This window comes from Acanthaster planci, linkage group LG02, assembly GCF_054643075.1.
Source record: "Acanthaster planci isolate LZ-2023a linkage group LG02, COTS_SCS, whole genome shotgun sequence".
NCBI classification, from domain to species: domain Eukaryota; kingdom Metazoa; phylum Echinodermata; class Asteroidea; order Valvatida; family Acanthasteridae; genus Acanthaster; species Acanthaster planci.
Window position 1 is genome coordinate 6,034,763 of NC_141778.1, and position 26,631 is coordinate 6,061,393.

Sequence of the window (26,631 nt, forward strand, 5' to 3'; positions counted from 1 at the left end):
AAATGAATTCAAACCTTTGATTACAAAGAGTTTTTCAGTCAGAGAATTTGCAGAAATGTTGCCATCAAGGGGTGCACCCTTTACATCTGACATCTGGTCAATGCAGTCATTGCACCCTCACTGCACAACAAATGTGCAAGGTTTTAAGGCCCCTGAAGTTGCACTGTCTGTATGTAACACAATAAAATTCCACACAGACTTGATGACATACATGCATGAGACGCCACCTAACTGCCAAATGATCTGCTACAGATGGGTAACAGTAAAGGTGAAACAAGACAGCATATCCACACTGGAATGACGTTCAATTGCTCTATCCAGCCAAATCACCATGCATATACATGAATTATAATAAGCTGTGCTGCTCTTGCAAAGGATCCATATTGTAAGTTGCTAAACCATTACAATGCCATCTTTGCAAGGGCAAAAGACCTTGCATATGACTTCCACACAACATGTACATCGTTGTGAAGTATTTGAAATTGAACAATTAAATGGGGTAGTTCCACTTTACCCAATTAAACCTTTGAAATTGAACAAGTATTTATGTCGTCCATCTTTCATCTGCTCCTTTCTGGGGCAAGACAATAAAGAGTGTTCCGTTTTGTAGGAGAAAATCCCCCAGTCAATATTCAATGGAAACCTACAGAATCTGGTAGGGACAGTAAATCCTACTACATGTTGGCTCGGGCATGATTTGGGCCTAGGTCACTGAGGCAGAAGGCTTGGAAAGTTGTCACCAAGCCAACCTCACCCCTTCAGTGTTCAGAGGCATTTAGAGGCACTTCACAATACACACATGTACATGTATAAAGTCTTTTCAACTCCACCAAATTTCCCCTTTTACATGTAGAACTATTCATATTTTTGCTGTTTTTTGTAGTCCTTCTGGGGTAAATAACTGCAGAAGGTGTCAGTGTGAATAATTATCTTGCCATGACATCTGTACTATTATAACAGCCAATAGTACTCAGTGTTACAGCACAGACAGAGTTGAATGTACGTAGCATATGTTCTGATTGGATGACTGATGTTGTACGTAACACTGCAATATGTCATGCCCCATGGCAAAACCAATCTGCTTCCTTAATCAGTTAATAAATTTAATGGCAAAGTTTAAACCAAGTCCCATCAAACAGTTTCCAACCTGTGTTAAGTATGTCTTGATTAGTTTGGAATAATTATACCGATTCTATAACCTTGACAAAATACATAAAGCAAAGAGTGCAGTTTTTAGCTGAGAGAAGCCTTTAATAGACAAAGGTGTCATTTACAGTGTACAGCGTAAAATTCACTTAGATTTCAGGGGTTTTTGTGTACTCGTTTTCACATAAAACAATGAATTCTACCTGTCTATAAAGATTGTTTCCAATTAGTTTTTCTATGTAACAGTGTACATGTACATGAATTGTTATGTGATAAAGTTTGCCAGATTTGGTGTGATACATAGATCTCTGGGGATATGTACAACTGCTGTGATAATCAGCAACCTTAAATTTTCAGTATTTATGTCAGAAGGCATTTTAAGTGTTTGGTTGGTAGTTATTTTCATAGCTCACAAAGCCTTGAACTGAACCAGCACATTTCACAGACACGTACATGTATTGTATATCCTTTATTGTTGATGGTATGCATATGTACATGTATGTTGATGATATGCACATGTATGTTGATGGTATGTATATGTATGTTGATGTATGCATATGTATGTTGATGATATGCATATGTATGTTGATGGTATGCATATGTATGTTGATATGCATATGTATGTTGATGGTATGCATATGTATGTTGATGGTATGCATATGTATGTTGTGAAATAATGGGCAAGTTTCAGTGATAATTGTAGTTAACTGATGTGACCAACATCCCATGAACAATGGATGGTTTGGACCATGTGGCCAACCATTTGGAACAAGGCCCTGGGGGGCATGGTTGTGTCACTAGGGCTATATGATTTATAAGTCTAGAGGGCACCATTCACATGAAAATAACTGTATCAGATGTCACGAACCACAGTAACCGGTGAGTGGTCCAGCTACAGTTAGTGCCTGAATGCGCCCACTATTTCACCTACCCCTGGCGTTTTGTAGCCAACTCATTCTAGAATGCTCTAACAACGGCTTAGAGCAATGGGTGTTCATTACACACCATCAAGCAGAGTCACTGTTTCCAAAGGTTACAAAGCTTGCCTAGAACGCCAACTGATATTGACATATGAAAGAGGGCTCAGAGTGTAGTGTCACAAGTATGGTACCTCATCATACCGTAATTATCTTTTTTTTTCAAGCTGTGATGAGATAATGTACAGCCATTAGCTGCAGCATAACTATGGCCATGAATGAAGTCATAATCACTGACTCTGATATAAAACATGTCATATCACAAAGGATTACACTGCAGATGTGACATTAAATGCAACGGGACTGCCGGTAGCGGGGGAAAAAAAGTGATTTTACAATGTACTGAAAAATACTAAAATTTAACATCTGAATCTTAACATTGAGTGCTTTTACTTACGTCTGAGCATCTGAAGTTTACAACTGTTTGGAGAAACAAATTCCTGTACTCTGCACATTTAGTATTTGCTGCATTGTTACAAAGTTCAACTAGTCAGAATGTCTGTGATATTTTCCACTAGATTTAGTGTTGAGTGCCAGTTTTTAAATTAAATCTCATAACATTTATATAGAACTAACGTGAAGTAAACAACTGTTCTTAACTTCTTCTCGGCGGGAATTTCTTTCCGAAAGCCGACTCCAAGAATTCCAGCCTCCCTTGGCCACGAAGGCCACCTGCCATACCGTAAATTCTCGGTTTGTGTTTGCTCTGCACGCTTTGAATTACACGGTGAAAAGGCTGATTGTTTGGTGGCATGCAGCTCTACTCAAGCTTCCACATTCCCGTTGCCTCTTTTCAAAGTGGGGACTATTGTGAAGCTGGTGATTATGATGCAAATTCGATCTTTTCATTTCTGGGCTACACACAATGACCAATTACCATATACACAAGAGCAAGGGTCTGCCTTCTTTCACCGTGTTTGCTTGAGCGTGGGCCGAGAATAATAGCTGAAAAGCTGGCTGAGGATCTCAATTTTTACGGCGTGAAGGGGTTAAAGAAGCGAAGTGAATTTTAAATGCAGTATACATTTATATGATTTCCTAGTTACTGCAGCTGAGACTGTTTTCTTAATTATAAACCTGCTCCAGACAGGCTTGGCAGACAGCACATTTTTTTTTACAGGCTGTCTATGTTGATTTTCAAGAAAAAGTCTGGTGCAGCTATGCTGTTGTAGTTCACATTATGGTTTCAGTGGTACCAGTAAGGTGTTGTACAATGTGGTGTTTATCTGGTAAAACATGAACTTTCAACTTATATATCTTTATTTGAATATCTTTATTTGTTACACAGCAAAGCGAAGGTTTCAAGTGTCTCATCATAGAAAACAATCACTGAAGAAACGAATTGATCATTATGTGAGGTGATGCCAAGTGTTTATTCTTGCATCCAAATGTAATTACAGATGTTTAACACACAAAAAGTTGATTTGAAATGTTTGAACTATTTCCACAGAGCAGGACACTTTACAAGGCTTCAGATAGCTGTGGCCTCCTCTCAAGATACAAAGGTGACTGTAGATATCATTACCCATGTGAGAGTGAAATTTGTACTTTTTTACCGAGCACGTCTACCTATACTAATTACAATACAATACCACGATGCTGTTATCATAAAAATGTAATATCGCTTTTGTAACCACAGTAGCTGTCCTCCTAAATTATGGTCACAAGGTTGTCACAAAAGTGAAAAAAAAATACATAAATGCTATTATATAAACAAAGTGGCTGTACACAGTATGTTGTGTAAAGATGGCTCGATCTTAAGAAGACTGTCTACGGTAATTGAATGTTCAGAGTAACCAGTCTAGGGCTTTGTGTTCTTGTCACCTGTGCGTGTAAAGGCTTCTTGATGAACATGCTTTTCTTCTGCAAATGTCTACAACAGAGGACTAGATTTAGTCTATGTAAAAAGGAAGTAATTAAAAAGAATTATCCTTCCAATTGACAAAGAGAACTTCACTTTTCTCAGTGGAACATCATTATTTCTGTATTCCGTATTCCGGTTCAATGTCAAAGCAAATGCTGCTGTGGAAATATGGGGGGGGTAGCCAGATGGATGGGGTGACTGTTGGAGACATGCAGCTTTCTCAAGATAATTTACTGGTTTAAAAGAGTGATTCTATAAATTCAGGGTACGACAGGGGGATAGTGTTTTTTGTCATACCTCTTGCTTGGATACTGTCCGTTTATTGGCCAAGAACGATCACATGACAGGGCAACGTATCTGCATATCACACTCACCATGAGACATTTCATTCTACCAATGGTGCGTGCACGCACACGTGTACATGTGCGAAATAGAAGAGCTTCGGGAAGTTCGAGAACAAACATTTGCGGTTCATTAGTTAGTTTTGCGTGGTACCTATAATGCGTTTTATGCAAAGGCTACCAGGGAATTCGGTTGATGATTGTACTCGTATAACAGACTCGTTCCCGTCCCTGCAGCGTATAGAGTAATGAAGGGACCGCTAACCAGACTATATAAATGTACTCACTGGTACCCACATTAGTTTCATATAAGAGTTTACACAATCACCAAAAGTGAGGGGACAGTGCATTTGCAAACGTTATCATTTACATCTGTTACGTTAATTGTACAGTTTTACACTAAGCCCATCGTCTTCTGAAATACAGAGCTTGTTTCTTTGGACAAATTCCTTAAGACAGAGGTATGACAAAACAATTGTTGACCGCTGCAGTGTGGGATATGACGTCTTGAACACCGTCGGGCATGCATGGCACCCTCATATCCCACGCCACAGCAGTCAACAATTCTTAAATGAATCGCTTGAAGTTAGTGTAACTGTGCATGTACTATGTTCTAATTTTTCTATAATCACGTACTGCAAGTACATGTACATGCACACTTATTTTAATCTGTTAAATTTAAGGCGGTCGTTACAATAACCAATGTAACTGAGACAGGGTGCATGCATACAGTCATGCAAAACGTCTAAAGCTACGATGAACTCTTTCTGGATTTCTGGAACAAAACATAGTAAGTATACAAATAACTATAATATAATCCGATGCAAGCTTCACTTCCTAATTTAGATTTCATAGAAGGGGCAGTGCTGTGCACTTAAAAATTCCTACAATTTTGGCAGTCAATATATTGCCGCAAATGAATGCAAATTAACACTGGCTCGTTGGGTTGGTATTTCACTTTACATCTGCACCATCGCTCTTTATGAAAGCAACAAGGAATTTCCATATATTAAGGATTTCCTAAATTACTTGTAATGTAATAAAGATGGAAGAAAAAAAGTGGACACCAAATTTATAGAATGACCAATCACAGACAGTGTGCTTAGAAATGGCATGAGTGTCGACCCTGAATATAACTCCAATCCCACAATGTTATTTTAAGCACACTTTCGGAAATCGTGCTTATGTCCAGTAAATACCTGTCTAGAAGACAATGCTGATTGCGTTTGCCACCATGGGGAGAATCTCGTTGGTTTTACACCTCCAGTTCTTGATGTTCTTGGAGACGCTGCACCACAGCTCGCCGTGCCGAGGCTCCGCCTCCACGCAGCGCTTCCGAACCAATTCTTGCTGCTCCTGGGAGGAGGATTAAAGAAATTGCACGACTCTTAAGCCTGTGTCCAATTCAACTGGCTGTGACTGGAACTTAAAACATGCACCTACATGTATGGGAAAGAGCTAGCCACTGGGTTCCATTTGTGCACGCTTTTGTATGCAGCCAGCTAATGCACGGAACCATTTCCTTTACAAAGCATTGAGCTTTCTCACTTCTCAAGTACTTGCATGTCGAGCCCATATCTCAGTCCAAACAAGTTCCACAACACCTCGGTATAAAGACTGAAATGTGTGCCAAATGGATCACTGCCCTGCATGGCGGTGTATTACGATTTTCTAAAATATGTTTTATATTGTGGACTACATGTGCATACCAGTGGTATTTTGAATGTAGCCACTTTTCATCAAAATGTGCACAAAATAGAACTGTCCTTACATGGGACACAGTTCTAAACCAACAGTGGATCGGATTCACTTTCTTTCATTACATTTTGAGATAAAAACATGACTTTGAATAGTGTGAATCATTTTGCTTTCTTCCTCGTGATGTTTTCAGGTTTTTTGGACAAATTCATTAACTCTTGTATTATTTAATAGTTATCATAGCAAACTATTCTGTATTTTTGTTGGGGAGGGGACTACACCATGTTTACACAGCGTACATCAGAAGAATAGACATGAAAAAAACGAGAAAAACTACTCATATATCCAATTTAACACAGTGACATGTTACTTCCAATTATGATGCTAAAATTCACTGCCAGTAATTATGATATGCTGGAAAGTATTTCTGGCATTTGTCTAAGTGTACTTGCCTCATTGCCATGTTGTATCTCAAACCTAAAAAAGTGGGCCCAGGCGTCACCAAGGTCAGGCTCAATCTTCACCGTCTTGTTGAACCACTCCCTGGCCTTGCCAATCTTACGCTCGCTCCAAAACAGCCTTCAGAGGACGGGGGAAAAGTATTCAGGTTTCGAAACAGACAGTGACTGTATGCACTCTGCATATTCTGAGAGCAGAGAACGGATGCACCAGTTCACATGAACATAAAGTGTGAAACAGGTGTCAGAAATTGTCAATTGAATGCGCACAAAACTGAAAAGTCATCTCGTTATACGGGGAATCACTGGGCCACAAGTACATGGTACTCGTAAGCACTGTACTGCTGTTTCTGAGCATTTGCAAAAGGTTCATCCAAAGAATGAGAACCTCCCTATTCTATTTAGAATCCTCCCCTTGACTGAGTTGTTTCCAGAGCCAACACTGTTCCCAGAGTCTCCCGGGTTGCAACCCACTTGGGATGTGTTTGGACAAGGGAAGGCATGGCTGTCTCTAGTGGGGACAGGTTTCTTCTTTAACAGCACTTAAGCACTCCCACAAGAAAATTTGTTGCGATTTATTTAAGCATGACATGGTTCCTTGAGTGACAAAAGGAGACTACCTACTTGGACACTGCCAGCAGGACGTGTGGGTCATGTTCGCATCTCTTCAGCGCGTCCACGCTCTTGGTCTTGCGTTGTGGTCTGGCTTCCAGGAAGATGGCTTCGGCCCACAGGATGCCCGAGGCTGGGCAGTCCTGCATGGCCCGTGCCAGGGTAGACAGGGCCATGTCCTTGTTGCTGGCCCTGGACTCGACCCTGATGGCTTCCAGCCTGCAATGACAAGAGGGCAGGGGTAACTAGACTGTGACAAAACTGCGACAGAGAGAAGCAAGGCATTTCTTTCAACGGCAAAAAATGAGGATTTTTGTATGCTCCAATGAGTGTTTTATATGGCAGCACTGTCTCTTTAGTAGGAAAACATCATTTGTTTGAACATATTCACTTGCACTTGACTCAGGCTGAACTAAGCAACCCACCAACTTCTGTTGGATTGCTCAATGTTGATGTAGGGTCCAGGTGCCAAGTTGGAAAACCTATGAGGCATGGATATTTTGCACAAAACAGCTTCTCTTCAGAGAAATGAGTCTCACTGTTCTTCAAACTTTTTTACATGTTAAGATGCACAGTGAAAGGAAACTCTACATGAAAAAGGTGTCAAAATCTTGATTTTAACATCCCATGGCATTGTCTTGAGGCTACATCATGATGATTTTACACAATAATTGAGGACCCTCTACTTTAGTACTGTCTGTAACTGTTTCATTACAAACAACGTCAATTATCCAACCTGAGGACACAGTGCACAGCAATTTCAATTGGTTTCGCCCTCGCACGCTTCCAAATGGTTCTGGAGCGGAGGGTGCGATGAAGCTGGGAAAATGTTAGCACTTACCACAGGTCTGGGCAGTGCAGGCAGCTGAGCCGTGCTTTCTCCAGGATGGCTCTGGCCTTGGTCAGGTTACCCACCTTCTCTTCCAGCCTGGAGGACAGCAGCCACAGAGGCACAGAATGGGGACACTTCTTCCTCTGAGGGGAGGAGGGAATGAACAAGCAACTGTCACACCCGGGAAGCCACGCTGAGTAAGGATCTGGACATTTCTGAGTTCTAAATGGGAGTTCCCAGAGCACCCTTCACTCTCCTCTGAGCTGTTGACAGCTACTAACTAGAGCTTCAATGGAACAAGCAGTGTTCTTGGTGCAACACTCGAGAGTGTTCTGACGATAAAACACTTCATTTATATGCAGAGCCTTGGCCCAAAACCTTCCAAGACCCTTCTAAGTCCACCAAGAGATTTGAAGGATTTTGCAGGACTGATGAAGGTAGAGCCCACACACTATTCCTTGAAGCTTGAGCCCTCAGACACTTCAACTGCAAAGAATGACCGTTGGCTCTGACACTGGGCAAGCATTCAGAGGACTCAGGAAGGGTCCTGGTAAGTACGCTTTAGGAGTAGGGGTTTTGCTATCAGAGTACATGTCGTTGGTTCTGTCACAATTAGTGACTCAATACTTTAACATGTCTCTTTGAGAGTTCTTGTTTCTCGATAAAGTGACAGTTTAAGCAGTATTTGCACCTATTTCGGTCCCTTGCATATATCTCATTTATTCCAAATTTGTATAAAGATATTTATTTCTTTTAACTTATACTCTAAATGACTCTATTGTGTATTGTTCACAAAGACACTCTATCAACAAAAGTAGTATCATTACATTGTATTGTAATTGATACAATTTAAACCAGAGTTAATACTTACTCCTTGCTGGTATGTCTTTCTGGCTTCTTCTCTGTCTCCAAGTTGCTCTGCAATCTGACCACGCATCATCCATAACTGCAGAGGCAAGACAGCAACAAAATACAAGACTGTGTTTTGAATGTGCAGATGTCACCAAAGGGAAGTCAGGACCCCTGCAAAGTGGTGCTGCACGGTTCACTCTGAACAGTTTCAGAGGAATACATGGCATGCAAAATTTTCAAACACAATACACACGTACCTCTTGGGGCAGAACGTTGGAAGTTCCTTTGCTCCTATTATATAAAGCTATGACCGGATAACTTGGCTGTAGCTTAAAATTATGCATAACTCTGTGAGAAGTGGATGAAGCCACAACCATTGACTGGTGCGTAATTTCAAGCTGCAGCCAAGTCAATTGGAAATGGTCCAGCACTCTCCCATGGGTTTTATCCACAAGTCTGCCATTTTTGGTCAGGTTATCCTCGAATCTACTCTCTGGAATTGGAAGGCGCCTGACTATTTTGTCGGAATTATGAACACAGCCTGGCTTTGACAAATGCTTTTCATCTGGGAAACAGGTGAAATGACTTTAATCCATTATGCTGAACTATGCATAGGAGCACAAAGCTGGATAATCTGTAATGTGCACCTGTTGTATCATCTTCGTTCAGACACATTACAAATGTGGAAGATTTTCACAGCGATCGCCTCGCTTTTGATTTAAGATGGCCGACTTGTAAATAAGACCAAATGGCCATGTACACGCTTGCATGCCAGGCAACTGTGTTTTCAAGCAAAGATTGACTTGTGACAAGACTACATCCTCTGTTCATTTTGTGATCCTATCATCAATTATAACGTAATACTAGCAACAATAGTTTGAACATGGATCACACAGAGCATGTCCGAGTTCAAATTTTCAACTGAATGTGTACAAACATGTAATTTCTTGGCATCACAGGAACACATCTAATTATGGGTGCACAAAGAAATGGCATTTAACTGTAATATGCTATAATTTTTTGCATTTTGAACCATGCATTTTGAAGAATGTTTGTGGTGATAAAGATATTGACATATTATAAGAAATACAAAAATAAATTAGGTCCTACAGAGGTAATAAAACCTGAAGAGCAGGGCGGATATCAGGTACATGTACATGTATGCCACAAATACCAAAACAACAGACAATTAGGGCAATGTTAAAGAAAAAGTATAGCTTAATATACAATGATCCCTAAAATAATGTTCCAGTAATGCTTTACACTTTATCTCAGTCCATAAGAGTGTCATCCACAAATAATCAAGTACCATGTGTGACAGCCTACTTCTTCAGGAGAATACAGGCCTTAGAAGCACAGCCACTTTTCTAGCTCTTCTTACAAGCCCAAGTAACCTGTTGAAATGGCTGTTGGCGCCGTTCAGTCACTTGCACAGTCCCAAATGATTTGGGCCATAACTGCTACTCACTTTGGCAAAGTCAGCATAGTGCTTCACTCCTTCGTCCAGCAGCTGTCTGGCTCTGTCAATGGATTCCAGTTGCCATTCTAGCTTGACTGATTTCATCCAGACCTGGGCAGATACCGTATAATTATGAGGGACTGCATGAGGATGGACAAATGTATGACATGACCACAACATGCCACATATAAACATATGTAAACATATCTGGACAAGCATCAGATGTGCCAGCAGGGATGACATTGGTGGGAAATAACCACCAGACAGTTAGAGGGCCCCACAGCAGAACAGGGTCTATGGTATACATTTGTTTATAGGCACCCCTTAATTACCAATTTCTACATCAATATAACACCATTAACTGGCAAACTCAGGAATTTCAAGGCTTTGAATGAGATTGTTCGAAAAATCCTGAAATCAGGAAAATCCTGATGGAAAAATCTTGAAATCAGGGAAAATCCTGACAAATCTCGCCCCTATGCACTTATAAGGTGATGAACGCATTTGCATTACGTAAACCATTGGGGCATTACTTGTGTTCTGGGGCGCAGTTTTAAGGCAAATCAACAATTTAAATGGATCATATGTAAGCCAGTAGAAGTAAGTTCTCTCAATAATTTCTTTGGCTAACATCTCCGTCCAAATTGAATACTTCAATTTTGTACTATTCGGCTCAAATTACAGATTTTTAGAATCTGAGACAAGCTAAGAGACACTTGGCACCTCCAGTTAAAATAGCAACACCCAAGCCATGAATACTGTATTCCATGGTCTTGCACATAAATTATAAATAAAACCCATTCTACAAAAATGAGTCAAGTCCCAACACCACTTGTGTTGTGTGACGAATCTCGCGCAGTGGAAGTCAACAGGACCCTTTCCAACAGTTTCCATCTACACACAATCAATATTTATTGGGATGTCAAACTGAGTGACAAATCAAACCAAGGAAATCAGTCCGCTCTCTCCGTAGCAAACCACAGCAAAATAACTGACCCAAAATGACCATAGAATTCATTCTTTTTGGGAGCAGGTCACAGCCGGCACTTTGACAACCAATCCTGACATACCCTGGCTGTGGGGGCACTGTTCCTGGCCCTGGCCAGCAGGCGACGCGCTCTCTCATCTTCGTTGTTCTCGCTCTCCAGCTTCACGGCCGCCAGCCAGATCTCTTCGCTGTTGGGGTTGGCTTGGAAGGCCAAAGCCAGGATGCTACGAGCAGCAGGTACATCGCCCTTCAGAGTGACAACAGGAAAAATCAATGATGAAATTGAGAGAATGGAAGAATCTGCAATGGTGGGAATCCATGCTAATGAGTATTACAGTGACTTCAATCCTAAAAACTATCCAGCGAAGGAAATTGAGGGGAGGGGCCAGACATCACCAAAAACTTGGAGGTGCTCTGTGTGACACAGATGTACATCTTATGTGCGCTTGCATATTTACACGACTTAACCACAGCACATGTAGCATTTACACTAAAGGTTTCGAAATAACCTCACAATCTCCTTTTGGCCCTCAAAACCACAAAGTGGAAGGGGCTCAGTGTCCCATTCTCCATCCCCCATCAAAAAGGGGGAGGATACCTGGTTTCTCCACCCCATCCCCTGATGGGCCTCCGTACCAAGATATTACCAATGAACTTATGACTAGTGTGTGCAAGAATGCACTTTGGGCTGATATACATGTATCCAAGAGGGGATCTTCACCTCATCTGGTCCACTTAATCATGGAGGAGGAAGCGGTAATGGGGGAAGGGTGTGCTTTGGGGTAAAGGACTCCCCTCTGTTGTCACTGGTGCTTCAAACACTCTAAACAATAAGATGTCTTTAACCCACTCTGATCTTCCTGATGTACTGACATTCTGAAACACAAACTTCCTGAAGTACTGAGGGGTATCCACAACACCAACTGACAGCTACAAAGGGCTGGACATTCCACAAGCAAAGATGTACTCACAGACAGCCACTTGGATTTTGCTCCCATCAACCAGAGGACCTCAGCCTTGGGGCAGTGACCCACAGCTTTCTGAAGGAGACTCTCTAGGGATTCCCTGGAAAGGGGAAAACGGTTGGATTTACACACTTCCATGACAGAAGAATGACGTAATTCTCAACATGTGAGAGTTGAACACTCAGCAAGACAGCACGCACACAACACAAAATGAGAGAGCTCATTGCCACACAAGATGTACGGTCCAAACAGTCAAGGTTAGCGTGGTATACTGTTTTCTATTTTATTAACCTGTTTGTTCAACAGAAAATAAATCATGGTAAAAAGCGCCAATTAGAGGATGATTATGAGTGACAATGAAGAAGAAAAACAAAGAAATGCTAAATTTTAGAGGTGGGAAGAAGTCCACATAATTATATCAAAGAAAACTCACGGAATTAGGCAGGGACTGAAAACCAAGTCTACATGCCAACCTCAATGAGACCAGGCTGCACAGTCGAAAGGCAGGCAAAGTACCACCACACCAACCTGACTCCCTGCTTACATAATTATTCTGCGTCCTGATTACAACACTTTCAAAACTGAAGGTGTAAGAATGCGAAGAGTCCATGGCAGGCTACAGTTGCACGTCATATGAACGTAAAATGTTACATACCTAGATCCGTGGTTCTTCTCGAAGTACGCTGCCTCCAGCCAGATTTTCTTGCGACTTGGAAAGACCGTCAGGGAGTGAGCATAGATGGCACGACTACACTCATAGGCGTGGTGAGCAGCGCACTGTAACAGAAAAAGATTCTTCAAGTATAGACCATGTCTGAGCAGCTTGGCTGCTGCTGCTTCAAATTATGCAAGAGTTCATAGTGGTTGCGTAGCCATTTCCCCCAGGGTTGTCGGCTATTTTGAGGGGCAGCCGAGTAGTTTGAACACAGTCTAAAGCTCCATCAAAACGGTACAGCAGTAGTTGCTTGAAAACAAGCACTGGCCACAGCCATTAGGCAGGTTCTGGTGCCAGTGACCCAATGACAGATCACGATCCAGATCCGTGGGATCAAACTAGCCCATAAAGTTAGCCCACATGTACATGTAGATTTCAAGTTCACGGATGCTAATGAAGCATTTTGTTTTAATACACTCCATGTGTGTAAAGAGCAGAATGAAAATTGTTGGGTTTCAACCGTTCAGACCGATGTGCCTACTTACACTGTCTGCATCATCCATCCATGTTGTCTCCCGATCTTCATCTTCAATCCCAACGCCAATCACGGCACGTCTACGGCAGTAATGCAAACCACACATTGAAGATGAAATAAAGGTCTAAATTATTTGCATTTGTAAAGGACCATCTTACGCCCATGAACAGTCTCTTTAGTTACCGGTCTCCGACTGAGTCCACACTGAAAGTGTTAGGAATGAGACCTTTTTCATTATATTCTTTTAGTTTGTTGTTTATTGGCCATTTTTTTTAAAGCAAGTCTTCTTGTGGTAATCTGTGCTTCATGAACTTTGTATTTCACAGCAGGGCAGGCATAAAAAGGGAAGCAGTTATATCACTGAGCCTCCACTGATGTAAGCTCAATCCTTTAGATGCCTTCCATGCTTCTGGCCATAGATGTGAAAAGCTATCCAATAAATCCTCACCTCCTAAGCCATCGAGCCAGAGACAGTACACCTAACAAATTTTGACACATGCAAGTGGGTTGCTATAAAGACCAGCACATGACTGTACAGAACCTGTGATGCTCCAACAGGTCAACATTGTTGAACTTTGAATCACTTGGTGTGGAAGTTCTATGCAGCAAAGAGGTAACTAATACAGCAGTTGTACCGAATCTGACAACATCAAGCACTATCCAACACAGAACACTAGTAGTCACTGCAAAGAACGGCCCTTATGTGTCTCTACATCAACAAATCCAATACCACCAACCTAGGGCCTTCGTTCAACAATCCAACAGAGTAAAATGTCAAGTCCATAAATTACGGTCTTGATAACAGCCAAAACCTGACAAGACCTACTACTGGAGTCTGAGGGGCTTGGGAGTAATTAAAGGTAATGCTAGTGCTATGCAAGGGGGTGAGGTAATCCAGTCTGCCCCCTGACTGACTCACACGATAGACTGGCAGGTGACAATGCTGCCGGCTTGTTCACATTCCTCTGCGTCCTTGATCCACTGCTCTCGGTTGATCTCTACCATGTTGGCTCGAAGGGATGTCAGAGCTGGATAAAAAGAATGGTTGAAATGGAACTATTGGTAGCATTTGAAGGGATTCAATTCGGAACACTTTCCAAAATACTAGCATCTATCATGAGATACAAGTTGACTCCACTTTTTGCCACCTCAAAATATCAGGGCTGTAGTAGCGTCCACCACATGTCCTTGCTCGAGGCCAGTCACAGGCCTAGTCACAAACAGCCGGGTGAGCAGTGAAAATGGAACAGTTACCTCACAGTTCATTTGGATTTGCTTGAGACCGGATGCCTTGTGATGGACCAGTGACGATTTGAATGGAAAATTTGAAATCCAAACAGTTTTGCAGGCTTTTTTTGACAATAAGAAAGCCACAGCCCAACCTTCAATTCCATATACCGTAGACACACTATTCGCATAAAATAATCCTGTTTCAAACGCAGGCACTCAAAACTGTTAACTTTTACCACTGATTATGCAGAATGGATATGTCCTCATGCATAGACCAAAATGTATCCAATTGTGAAGAACAATAACAACAGTTCTTTTGTCCAACTTCACAGGTGAACGAATAGAACAAATTTGAAATGCATGCTAAGCTTTCAAAAATTGCCGTTGACATCTGTTGGAAGGTACAGAATATGCCTTCTCTCAACTGTGAGAGGGTAAAAACTACCTAAAACCACTTTTACAGGGTTTAATTTTTTTTTTCACCTCTGTCAATGATTTTATCGACATTAGCATGGTTGCCTTCTGCCTCTTCTAACTTGGCAGCCGTGATCCAGATCTTTCGATCCGTCGGGATGTTCTCTCTGGCCTTGTTTAGCACCTTGCGGGCATTGTCGTAGTTCTCAAGTTTGGCAAGGGCCAACCACAGCTACAAAGATGAGAAAATAGGGAAGCACCGTAGAATATAACACTGTAATGTTGTACGACATGAATCCTGTGAAATGGGCATCTTACCACCAAACAATACTGTCAATGCAAATACAGAGAGTTGCAAAATTAAATTATATATAACCGTTCAACAGAATCATCCTCTGAAATTTCAGCATCTTGGAGAGACAGGTCAATAGTCTTTATTCATGAGTCTGCCAGGCTCATTTGAAAGCCAGGTGAACTTTTCATTTTGGAAACACGCAAGTAAAAAAAATGAATGAAAGCAATGAAATAAAAAGTCATTACAAATTAATGCTTGTTCACACAGATAAATAATTTGAAATGTTTGATATCTTAAATGCTTTAAGTCAGATAAAAAAAAATGAAAGTAAGTCTCACGATCAAAAACAGACTGGCAAAATTCCATTTAATAGATTACATTTAAATCGACCGATTCAGGAAACATGAATGAATATGTCGTCCCTGTGAGTAAGATCTACTGCCAAATATAATGTTGTGTGTTGGCCCAGCAGCATTTGCAAGACAACATACATGAAATCTAAATCTAATATCTTCAACTCATTTCAATAATTTCTCAGATCCCCCAGAAAGTCTTTGCTACTCCATAACACAGCTAGTCACAACTTACTTGGGTTACTCAACCGTAACACCTGTCAGGTGTTCTATAAGAACTGAATAAACATCTGCCCCTATAACAAGCAGTTTAATACAGTGTTCCCGACCACTTTAAATGCCGCATGCCATTATTAGAAACACAATTGATTCCTGCTGTATTCTGCTGCACTGAGTAGCTGATACCTCCACACTCGAGGGGCAACACTCCACAGCTCTACTCAGTAGGATCCTGGCATCTTCTGGTCCTTCCAGCTCAATGGCTGACTTCCACAGCTTGACAGAATTGGGAATGTGCTCTAAAGCTAGATGGGGGAAAACAATGAGACGGTTTAGACGGACAAATTGAACCAATATCTTGCTTTTCTCCCAACTCTCAGGTTTGCTTCCAACTCTGGCTTTACACTTTAGTTTCTAGTTAATCCCCTGAGAAAGCCCATTCACTTAAAGGCTGAACACAGCTCTATTTCTCTGCTGCAAGAGTACCAAAGACTATTTCTGCTCTACACCAGCATACGATTTCTTCCTCATCCATTGTACACAAGTATCAAACATTTTTTGCCTGTTTTTAGTACTCTGTTCTCTGGTGCCATGAGTACCTTTTAGTTGGACTTCTTGCCCCCAAACATTCTTAATCACCCTCACCTTTTCTGTAGACCTTCCTCTTGGCCCTGGTCTCAGACTCCAGGTCTGCTGCTCTGATCCAGATCTTGACTGAGTTGGGTAGGTGCCTGACGGCCTGGGCAATCACAGCTTTGGCGGTATCCCCAGGCTGAGGGGAGGGGGATGAGATAGAAAGCTGATTCAGGAAATGGTAGACTTCTCCACTTGCATGACAACAGTTATCAGCTGCTGAATCAGATGTTAAGGCAAACGTTTCCACCTGCTACTGAAAATGCCTGATGCCGGTACCATATCACTTTATAATTCCTACTTCAAATCCATTCTTGTTTCCAATTCGAAAACCTTAAACTTCACTGCTTCAACTGACCTGTAGTCTAGCAGCTTCCAACCATACATCCTCACTACGAGGACACACCTCAGACCCTCTCATGATGATGTTCCTAGCTGCCTGTAACTTGCCTGTCACCTCCTCCAGACGAGCGGAGGCAATCCAAGCTAGTCAAGACCAAGAAAAAACCCATGACATACAGGGAGATCCCAATACGTGACCTGATCTTACAAAATGAGTCACAAGTTGCCAAAGCAAGTTTTGAGTTTAAGGCTTTTGAACGCACCCTGCAATCTCATTGCCAACCCTTGACAGTTTTTTCACCCACATAATGTCATTGACTGAGCTAGATTTTCTGTGCAATTGCTTTTTGCAATTAGGCCATGAGTTGCATTTGATCTGGAAATTACTGTTGTCAACATTTAATGACTCCTTTGGATGCGTCCAAAATGATCAGTAATGTTTGAGTTGTTTGCATGAAGTTAAACAAACCCCTTCTCTAATTTTTTCCAATCAACTCACAGATGAGGATAACGAGAAGAAAAACATCACTTGCTATAAGAAAGGAGCTTAACAGGAAATAAATTTGAAATGAAAGAAGTGGTAAAATGTAACAAATCCATTACCGGTAGTTTCTTGGCTGCTAGACATGGATATGGCACAGTGTACTGTTTGCATTGTTTGTTTTTGCCAATTTACCAATCAAATTTTGCTAGTGCTATCAAGAACACAGCCCCTTCTGGGCAAATACATGTGGGTCTAAACATCAAAGCCAAAAATACCTGGGGGATGGTTGGGGTTCGTCTCCCGCACTGATTTCAGCAGGAGTCTGGCTTTCTTGACATCCGCAACATCGCCAGCGTAGGATGGGAGCATGCTCTGGAGATCAGTCAGGTAACCTTTGGGGTCAACGACCGTTTGACCACTGACCGAGTCAGATACCTGCAGTCAAGGTGAAGAATATAATGCAAGTTGGGGGATAGGAATCGCTTTGCTTGCATGATAGGCTGTAAACAAAAGTTATGGCTGTGGCTGTCTGCAATACATGCACCAATGGGAAGGCACTTGCCAGCAGCTGTAGCCACTATCACAGACGTGCATGGAATGCCTAGGCAAGCCAGGTGATTTAGACACAACCAGTGACTGTGCTACAAACTGCCCCCTGAGATAAACCACCCATGACACATGACACAACACCATGCAAATATGGTATATTCAAGTACTTTTGTTCTTGTGGGCAGTTGTGCTCATTCAGCTGAAAATTTGGTAGCTGCAATTTGTTAGTGTTACAGGTTAGGTGGAGCAACAAAGGCTCTAAATAGTACGAGTCTAAAGAGGGGTCATTTGATTACCAGCAGACTTGCTAAAGTATTCCTCGAAGTGAAAATATTCACGTATTACAGTACAGGCATCATTTCTCAGTTTCTTGCTCTCAGAAAAAGATAGGTTCAAGTCCCCGCTGAGCAGGCCTGTGACAGGTTTTTTTTTCATAAATATTCAGACAAAACAGGTGATAGCGAGCTTGTTGATTTTATGTTTATATCAAGTGGAAAATCTGAGATTACAGAGAGACAAACTGACTTGGTTGAGTTTGACATCCATGAGTGTGTTCCTGGCTTCTCCGATCTTCCTCAAGTCGTACTCTCCCGTCGGGGTCATCATTCCTGGAGTCATGGTCCCGGGGAACGGGGTGGCTAGCCCTCCCAGGGCCTGCTGCCGGGCATCCAGCGTGTTCATGGTCTCGTTGCTCATGGCATGCTTCTGCAGGAAGGTATCTGGCATGGGGGTGATCCTGAATAGGGAAGGAATATCAACACTTCACTTCCGTTTTGCATGTATACATGTACGCTTACAAAGTTTCAAACAGTCTGAAAAAGCCTGGCTCTTGGCTTATTTTCAGCCAAAAAACCTCAACTCCTATGGTGCATGTAGGTAGTATTCCGGTACACGAACACTGCATCATACAATGCATTTTCTGCTAGCCCTACCAACCTAGATTATGGCGAGAGCATTATTTTGTGAATTCAGAAGAGACGAAATAGGAAAGAAATGGAAGAAGATGTCCTACTTGTCAGCTCGTGGGTTTCTCTGGTGTTTGTTCCTTGAGTCTCCTACCTCAGGGATGTTCAGCCACTCATCTGCACTCACTACTGACAATTCTCGCTGAGGAAAACATTATGGAAAAAACAACACTGCTTTAAAGTGTCTATGCGATGAAAATGCACCTACATGTGACTCTATCAAGCTTTTTTTCCTCATTTTTGTTTTAAGGGGCATTTTGGTACCTTTTTAGGGGTTTATGCTCGCAAGCATTTCTATATGTGTGAGAGAGACTGTGATACTATCCCGAAAGGAAAAGCTCAAAAAGATTGATTTGTGTACAAAAAATGCACACAATTTTTCAATTTTGTTGGAGTATATATTTGTTGTGTATAAATACAATGCAAGTTGCACCCGTTGGCCTCTCCACCAATCACAGCTGTGGTTTTGGTCTCATGTGCGCGTACAGAAGCCCAACATGAGTAGATTTTTAAATATTTTCAACATTTGCAATTCTCAATACAGTTAACTAAAGGGGAAGTCAAGTAGTTTTCATACACAAAGGAGAATGAACGTGCACAAAAAGCATGTGAAAGAAAAATTCATCTCTAGGTTCCTGTTAAAAACACTGCAGTTTGATTTTCAGCATCCGACAACGTCATATCAAATTATTCAACCATGACCAAACATTCCTCCTGATCACTGACCGACGAGTGTGGCAAAACCATTGGATTAGCTACGTCCTTTGATTACAGACTCACCTTTAAGTCAGAAAACTGCTGTTGAATCTTAGGCCTCTCTTGACGGTACTTTTCAATCTCTTCTCGGAAACGCTTTTCCCTGTGGGAGTTACAGAGTCACAAGTAGTTCAAGTACCGTCCATGTAACGTTCCCTCTTTGGGAGGAGAATGATTTAACCAGTAGCCTGTTCCTTAACTTCCCAGCTGTGCTGCTCTGTCAATACAAATATCACTGTTGTCGATGTCAGTGATACAGAAGTCTCCTTGTGTTAGTTTGTTCTTTACACAATAGCAGCATTTTTGCAACTTGGGAATATTTTACTGATATTGAAATGGCAAAAAAGACAGAACCAAGTGGTCACCATTTTCATGTTTACTACCTCACTGGATTCCAGTGTTACCCACAATGCACATTGTTTATCAACGCAACACCATTTCAAACAATCAGTGCTCAATACACACATGAAGGTACATGTACAGTATATCTCAGTATATCACGACCGCTGCCCAAGACTGTGCCAACCAGCTGTCCCACCTCAGTGACAGGTTCCAGAACGCTACACGCACTTCCGCTGAGACCATAGGGACACACCAAAGGCAAGTGAGTGCAAGAACCATTAGGACTCATCTCCGGGCTGACGGGATCAGACCATCTCGACCATACGTGGGCTAAGTGCTGAAACACCGACATCGCCAGGCTCGGGTCCAGTGGTGCACAGCACACTAACGCTGGGCATTGCAGAGATGGTCACAGGTGGTCTTCTATGATGAAAAGAGGTTCCAGTGCTTCAGGGCCGATGGCAAGGAGCAGGTGTTCAGGAGATGCCACGAGTAGTACTCTGATGCTTGTGTTCGCTAAGTCAACCGCTGGGTTGGCCCAAGCGTGATGGTTTAGGCTGACATATATGTATCAGCCAATCAATGCACTGACTTGGTTTTCATCAGAGGAAACCTTAATGCTGCCGGCTACCATGACGAGATCCTGGACCCAATTGTACTGCCCTTAATGGAGCGAGTTGAGGGTCATGCTCTGTTCCAGTAGGACAACTTCCTGGAGGAGAATGATGACGAGGTGTTGCCATGGCCAACTCTCAGTCCGAATTTGAACCCCATTGAAAATGTGTGGGGCTTGCTCATACATGTATGTTACATCCGACAACGAGATCATCCCCCAGAACCACAACAGCAGCTGAGGGCGGTACTGGAGAAAGAGTGGGCTGCTATCCCACAGGACCAGCTGCAACATTACTGTCGATCCATGACGTGGCAAATTACAGCTGTTCTTGACGCGAATGGAAGTCAGGTTAATTATTGAACTGTAAATGCCACTTTTGTGAGTGGTGGCGCTGACTTGTTTTATTTTTGTTGTTATAAATGAAACAAAGATTAGATTACTGGGCTAAAATGGGGATTATAATACATACATTTGATTTCACAAAATTCAGGCAAAAACTGAAAAAGCCAGAGGTGTGTACCTTCTCTCCTTGCGTTTTTCATCCATGCGTTTATCGATGGCTTCATATATTGCATCCGCCTCCTCGTCGTCCTTTTCATAGGGTCCTGTGTTGAACAAACTCCCTCCATAGCCGGCAAACTGGGGTTACAGATTGGCATTAACAAAAATGGAGACAACCTCAATTGGAAGAAATCCAGTGGCATAAAGTTGTGCCGGGAATGAGAGGGCGGGGTTCTTGGTACAGATCTACATGGTCAATATGTTTGAAGTTCCTGCAGTATCTTACATCAGAATGGCATTCTTATGGTCTGTTTTATTGGGCTCCCTCTGTGAGCGGTACTGAATATATTTTGGTTGTTGGGCAGTCCAACAAATTCTTCACAATCCTTTATTTTTACCCACCACCAAAGAGTGAGAGGATGATTCAATATCCCATCCCCTGGTCAAAAAAATCCCCCCCCCGATTTACGCCCATGAACAATTCACAATACAGAGCGCCATAAAAAATTTAGCACAGAAAAGCAATTGTGGCAGTGCATTATACAAGTAGTTCATGTAAAAAGATAGACAGTGCTTCCTTTGCATATTCAAAAGTGCAGTTCCTACATTTTGAACATGTGTACATGTACATGTACCTCTGGTTGATAGAGTAACAAGAAGCTACATGTAAGTATAAATTGTTCCTCGAAATGCATCAAGGCCACTCCAAGTGACCGTACATTTACTACTACATACATGCCCACAAGAGTACATAGGTAATGTTGCCAGGCACTACACCAACAACCAGGGCAGTTTTTCATACATACATGTATTCTGAAACAACAGTTGGCCACAACCCAGGGTCCCCAGGTTAAAGCTATTTATGAAGGAGAGAAACTCAGGGTAAAGGTGAACAATGAAATGAATCATGAATGACGAAAGACAGATAGTTCATGACCCAATATTCCACAGGAGAGCTGGGGCAAAAGGAACAATTTTAAGAAAAAAAAAATAACTGTCACCCTCTGAATCCCTTCATTCATCATTTCCAGCAAGTCATTCCAGACCTACACTGTACACTTACCTCATCGTAGTTATTATCATTCAGATCTTCTTCCTCATCATCGTCATCTTTCTTCTTCTTTTTTGGAGCTGGATGTCTGTCATCGCTGTTGGTAAAAGCATGTATATATTGAGAGTTTTCTGAAGGTCTCCATAGTAACTGTGATTTCCAAAACAGAACTTGAGAAATAACTTCACGGCCAGCGTACTGTGTAAATCTACACCAATACAAACATAATCCTGCTGCTGATTTAAAGTTAAAAGTCCTTCAAGTTTGCTGCTAATATATTTAGCACTAGATTTTTGTAACCCTTTTTCTCTGTAGCTATGGCATATCCAGTAGGCCTACTGGTACATGTACATGAGAAATTCAAGTATAGTTAGCAACAAATGATAGATGCTCCCATTGTACATGTATATGAATGTGCAATGCCCATAAAGTGCCCAGATGCAATGTAGACACATTGTTCTGGGAAGCAATGCGACAGAGTGAAAATGCAAGCCAATATGTAAGGCACATTAACTCCACATGTATGATAGCCTGCATTATGCCACCTTTCAACACAAGTTGTGCATGGGCGAGCCAATTGGTTTATTTCATGGAGGGATCAAAAAGGATGCCTCTTTTTAAGGTTGAAACCTCAAAGCAGGGTAAACTTCTTGATGTTCGTGACACTCAGAAATGCTTACAGTCAGATATATTCCAAAATGGAATTCTTCTCTCCACAGTTGCCCATCCACACCATAAGAAAACAGTTCCCCATACTCATTTCAAGTAAATGTACGGTAGGCACATCCACACTGAGTAATTCAAAACACATCACCATAAATTGTACAAAAATCTACGTACCTGATGTCATTTGCTTCTCTAGCAGGTCCAATATCAGATCGGGTGGTGAAGCCAGTGGCCCTGCAAAAGTAAAGCAAATAAAATGTGCATGTATGAGGCTGGTTCAACAAAATACCTACGAGCCATTTGACGATGATGAATTTACTGGGTTCTTATTTCCTGAAGAGAACAGCATTGAATTAAAACACCATGGTTCTACAAAATACCTACGAGCCATTTGGCGTTGATGAATTTACTGGGTTCTCATTTCCTGAAGAGAACAACATTGAATTAATACACCATGTCTGATGAAATGAGGGGAGTCATGACTGACTGTGCCCATCCCTCATCTTGATCAGAGTTGAATGAGTGATATGTCAGCATTTTGACAGACATGAACAAACTGTAAATCAGAGCTACCTCATAATTAACAGGAATCAATATTTTCTCCTGAGAGTTTTGAACAGACTTGTAAGTGATGACAGTCTAATAATATTTACATACTTTCAAACCATGATAAAAAAATATAAATACATGTACTTTACATATCTACCGTGTCTACATCCTACAGATTATCGGTTCCTGCAGTCATCTGTTGAAAACATCATTCGATTCTGTCAGCGAATATAAGACTCAGGCACCTGTACAGACTCCAGTTGTATCTGCTGATCACAACTAGATCTCAGGCCAGCTAATCCCACAGCAGAAAACTGAGAAAGTGCATGTGCACAGACTGATTCAAGTCAATTTTCTTAAACAGGATACATGCCCCTGCACTGGCCCAGGAGCTCATGCATGTACTGCTGTCCATACTACGTTATCCCTAACCCTCCTCAATCCTCCAACAGGTGAAGGATTGAGGAGGGTTAGGGTTAAGTTACATAGCTGGCACCGAGGCTCGTACCTAGACATCTTTCTACAAAGAACCTTGCATTGGACACACAGAGACAAAAGACCAGTGCGTGGAACCAGATACCGTGCTGGGAAACCTCAAGTGCACACGTGGATTTCATGGGTGGGATGGCACAAAAGCAGCTAAAGACAAAATCCACGACCTGACAGGTGTGCAGCTGAGTGTGTTTCTCTTCCTCTTACGGCTTCCTACAAAGTCAAGGGGTAGGAGTCTAGAGAATTGTCTGCTGTGGTTTCTTATGCAATGAGTTTTTTAATCAGCATTGTGAAACATTATTTTCAATGGAGATATTTTTCTGTCTAAAATTCACATTGCATAAAAAATGCACCCCTAATTTTTGGATTATCCATATATATTATAAATTAAATGTTACCGTCAAACTTTAGACAAGGTACATGTATACATGTAAATGTATGTCATGTATGGACATGTAACGTAGTTAGGACTTGGCTACATGGACCCTTTGGTTGTGAGGGGCAAACGCCACAAACACTGATCAAACCAGTTTCCAACATGTCCAAAGCCCGCGCAGCCGTGAAGAACAAAAGTTTGACATCAGCAGGCCTACTGGGAAGGACTTTTTTGCCTCAGTGCTGTCATCGTGAAAGGAGAGTGGAGGCTGTGTTGTCCACGCCAAGCCTTTTGTCAAGCCAAGCCAAGCCAAGCCTAAATGCTTTATGTGCCTAGGGTTATGGAGAATAGAACAGTGTTCCACCTACTGTGGTCCAACGTTTTATTTACAACCACCTGACCGCATGCTTGGACCAAAGAAACTAAATAAAAGAATTCAATACAAGGCCTAGGCCTACATGGGGACATTCCATGTGATTACATGTCCTTTCAGGTTCACCTCAAGTTTGACCATTGCATTATGGGAAGATTAGAGTAGCTTCAGTCCTTTTTTGTGCAGGCCTTCGGTCATGCCGCATCATGTGTAATCATACTCTGTATACAGTATAAGCAAACTAATCAAAATGTAGCACAGAGCCAAGAAGAATCCTCGTTCTTCCCCCATCCGAACCTGGTAATGGTCAATCCGACCGTTACAAGGCTATGTTTTGCCGACAGTCAGGCAGAAGTTAAAGTAACACAAGTAACAAGGTAGCCCCACTAGTGTGGCACGGACTCTCACTCCTGACCCATCCTTAGCCACACATCCGCATGCACAATTTTGTGTCGGCGTACTCAACATTTTCGGCGCACCCACTTATCATCGTGGGCGCAATTTCTTTTGCACACAAACATGATCCTTGACCTTTTGTTTTCTAAAAACCATTTATTGAATGATTTCACTCACATTATTAAGGGTATTTTCCAGTCTTTTTGCCTTTATCCATTCAATCTAACGGGCTCGCTCTCTCAGTCACTATGTTTAAAATAAGGTCGTTAACCATTATGTCACTTGACCCCTCATCGTCTCGACGGCTGTTCCATGTCAAGAAATACATGTATGTAATAAACGGGCTGAGCGATAAGATACTACGTGTACCAACGGGCTCTTCCAAAACTTTGGCAGCAGTTTAGATGTCTTGACACGGAACAGCCGTCTATAAGTGGGTGCGCCGAAATTGCGCATATGGATGTGTGGCTAAGGACGGATTGGGAGTGAGAGTCTGTGCCACACTAGTGGGGCTAGTAACAAGGTTACTGTCGTGATCCTGGTGATGACGTTTATTATTCATAAAACTGCTTTATATTTTGAAATTATGACATTTCAGGCAGATTTTCCAATCGCAAAAGCATTTTGACGTGTGAAATAGGCCCTACGTAAGTGCCGCACATGGAAAATGAGGATTTTTGCAGCGGTGCCGTCGTTTCCAAACCGCGGGCAGGCAGGCGCCCATCATGCCCGCCAAACACGCCTTATAAAAGGTGGAAAAATTGAATGATATATGTAGTGAAAGGGTTCTGGATATCCCCATTAACTACCTACCCTCGCCCCAAGCCGGGGACGTAACCAAGAGGAGCGGCAACACCGAGGAAATCTTTTTTCTTCTTGTTCATCAATCCACCAGGGGTAGCCATTTTGGAAAATGTGTCGAACTGGTCACTGTAACGACGCCCTCTCTTGTTTGGGTGTTACACGCGGGACTATGTGTACACTGGATGGTTGGCGCATCCTGTCGGATGGAGTCCAAAAGAAAAAGCCGACGTCCCGTGACGCTCACAGCTGTAAGCAAACAGTTAGTTCTTTTGTTTGTGGTTTTTCGATGAAAATTAAAGAACAAGATCTATAGATGATACTCTCTGTTCAACTTGTCAGCAATAACCAAGGCATTTTTTCCCATCCTCACAACAAGCCACCCTTAAAATATAATTGGCATTACACGTACACCATGGAGGTAGTCAGTGGCGATCGAGGGACAATTAAGGGGCCCCATTTCCAGGAAGCGTAACAACACGACAAAGGCATACTGTCACCAGATACTTTTCCCTTCTCTTGTTCTGGATAGGGAACGAAAACATGGGGGGGGGGGTTGTGTGCACAGGACTCAATTAAAATGTGACTTTATCCTGATCGGCAGTCTGTGACAAACCTAAGGTGGGCTATATCCTTATTCTCAGACAGAACCATCTCTCTCCATGTATAATTTTACCCAGTTTGTATGCAATTGTGATCTCTAAAATGCACATTTGAAAGAAAAGCAAATGTTTTAGCTTACGTGTATCATTGTAATTTAAATGCCTTCACTGAAGAATGAGCCTTGATTAGTCAAAACCTGCCGTTTCCGATATAAATTGTTTTGCCAGAATCCTGTGACATGAC

General features: G+C 42.0%; 1 protein-coding gene across 1 annotated transcript; it reads right to left on the reverse strand.

Annotated features, from left to right (window-relative positions):
• Positions 1–3,465: 3,465 nt before the first annotated feature.
• Positions 3,466–25,928, reverse strand: prpf6 (pre-mRNA processing factor 6). The gene is made up of 24 exons (XM_022246974.2): positions 25,798–25,928; positions 22,973–23,032; positions 22,145–22,229; positions 21,101–21,219; positions 19,647–19,725; positions 18,914–19,008; positions 18,427–18,637; positions 17,628–17,787; positions 16,885–17,012; positions 16,539–16,665; positions 16,080–16,198; positions 15,096–15,258; positions 14,302–14,410; positions 13,393–13,462; positions 12,848–12,969; positions 12,199–12,292; positions 11,310–11,474; positions 10,249–10,350; positions 8,800–8,874; positions 7,938–8,071; positions 7,109–7,315; positions 6,479–6,605; positions 5,528–5,684; positions 3,466–5,103 (listed from the first exon to the last, which is right to left on the reverse strand). Exons 1-23 carry the CDS (start codon positions 25,887–25,889, stop codon positions 5,532–5,534), a joined length of 2,796 nt encoding a protein of 931 aa, XP_022102666.1. The 5' UTR covers positions 25,890–25,928; the 3' UTR covers positions 3,466–5,103; positions 5,528–5,531.
• Between the last annotated feature and the right edge of the window lie 703 nt (positions 25,929–26,631).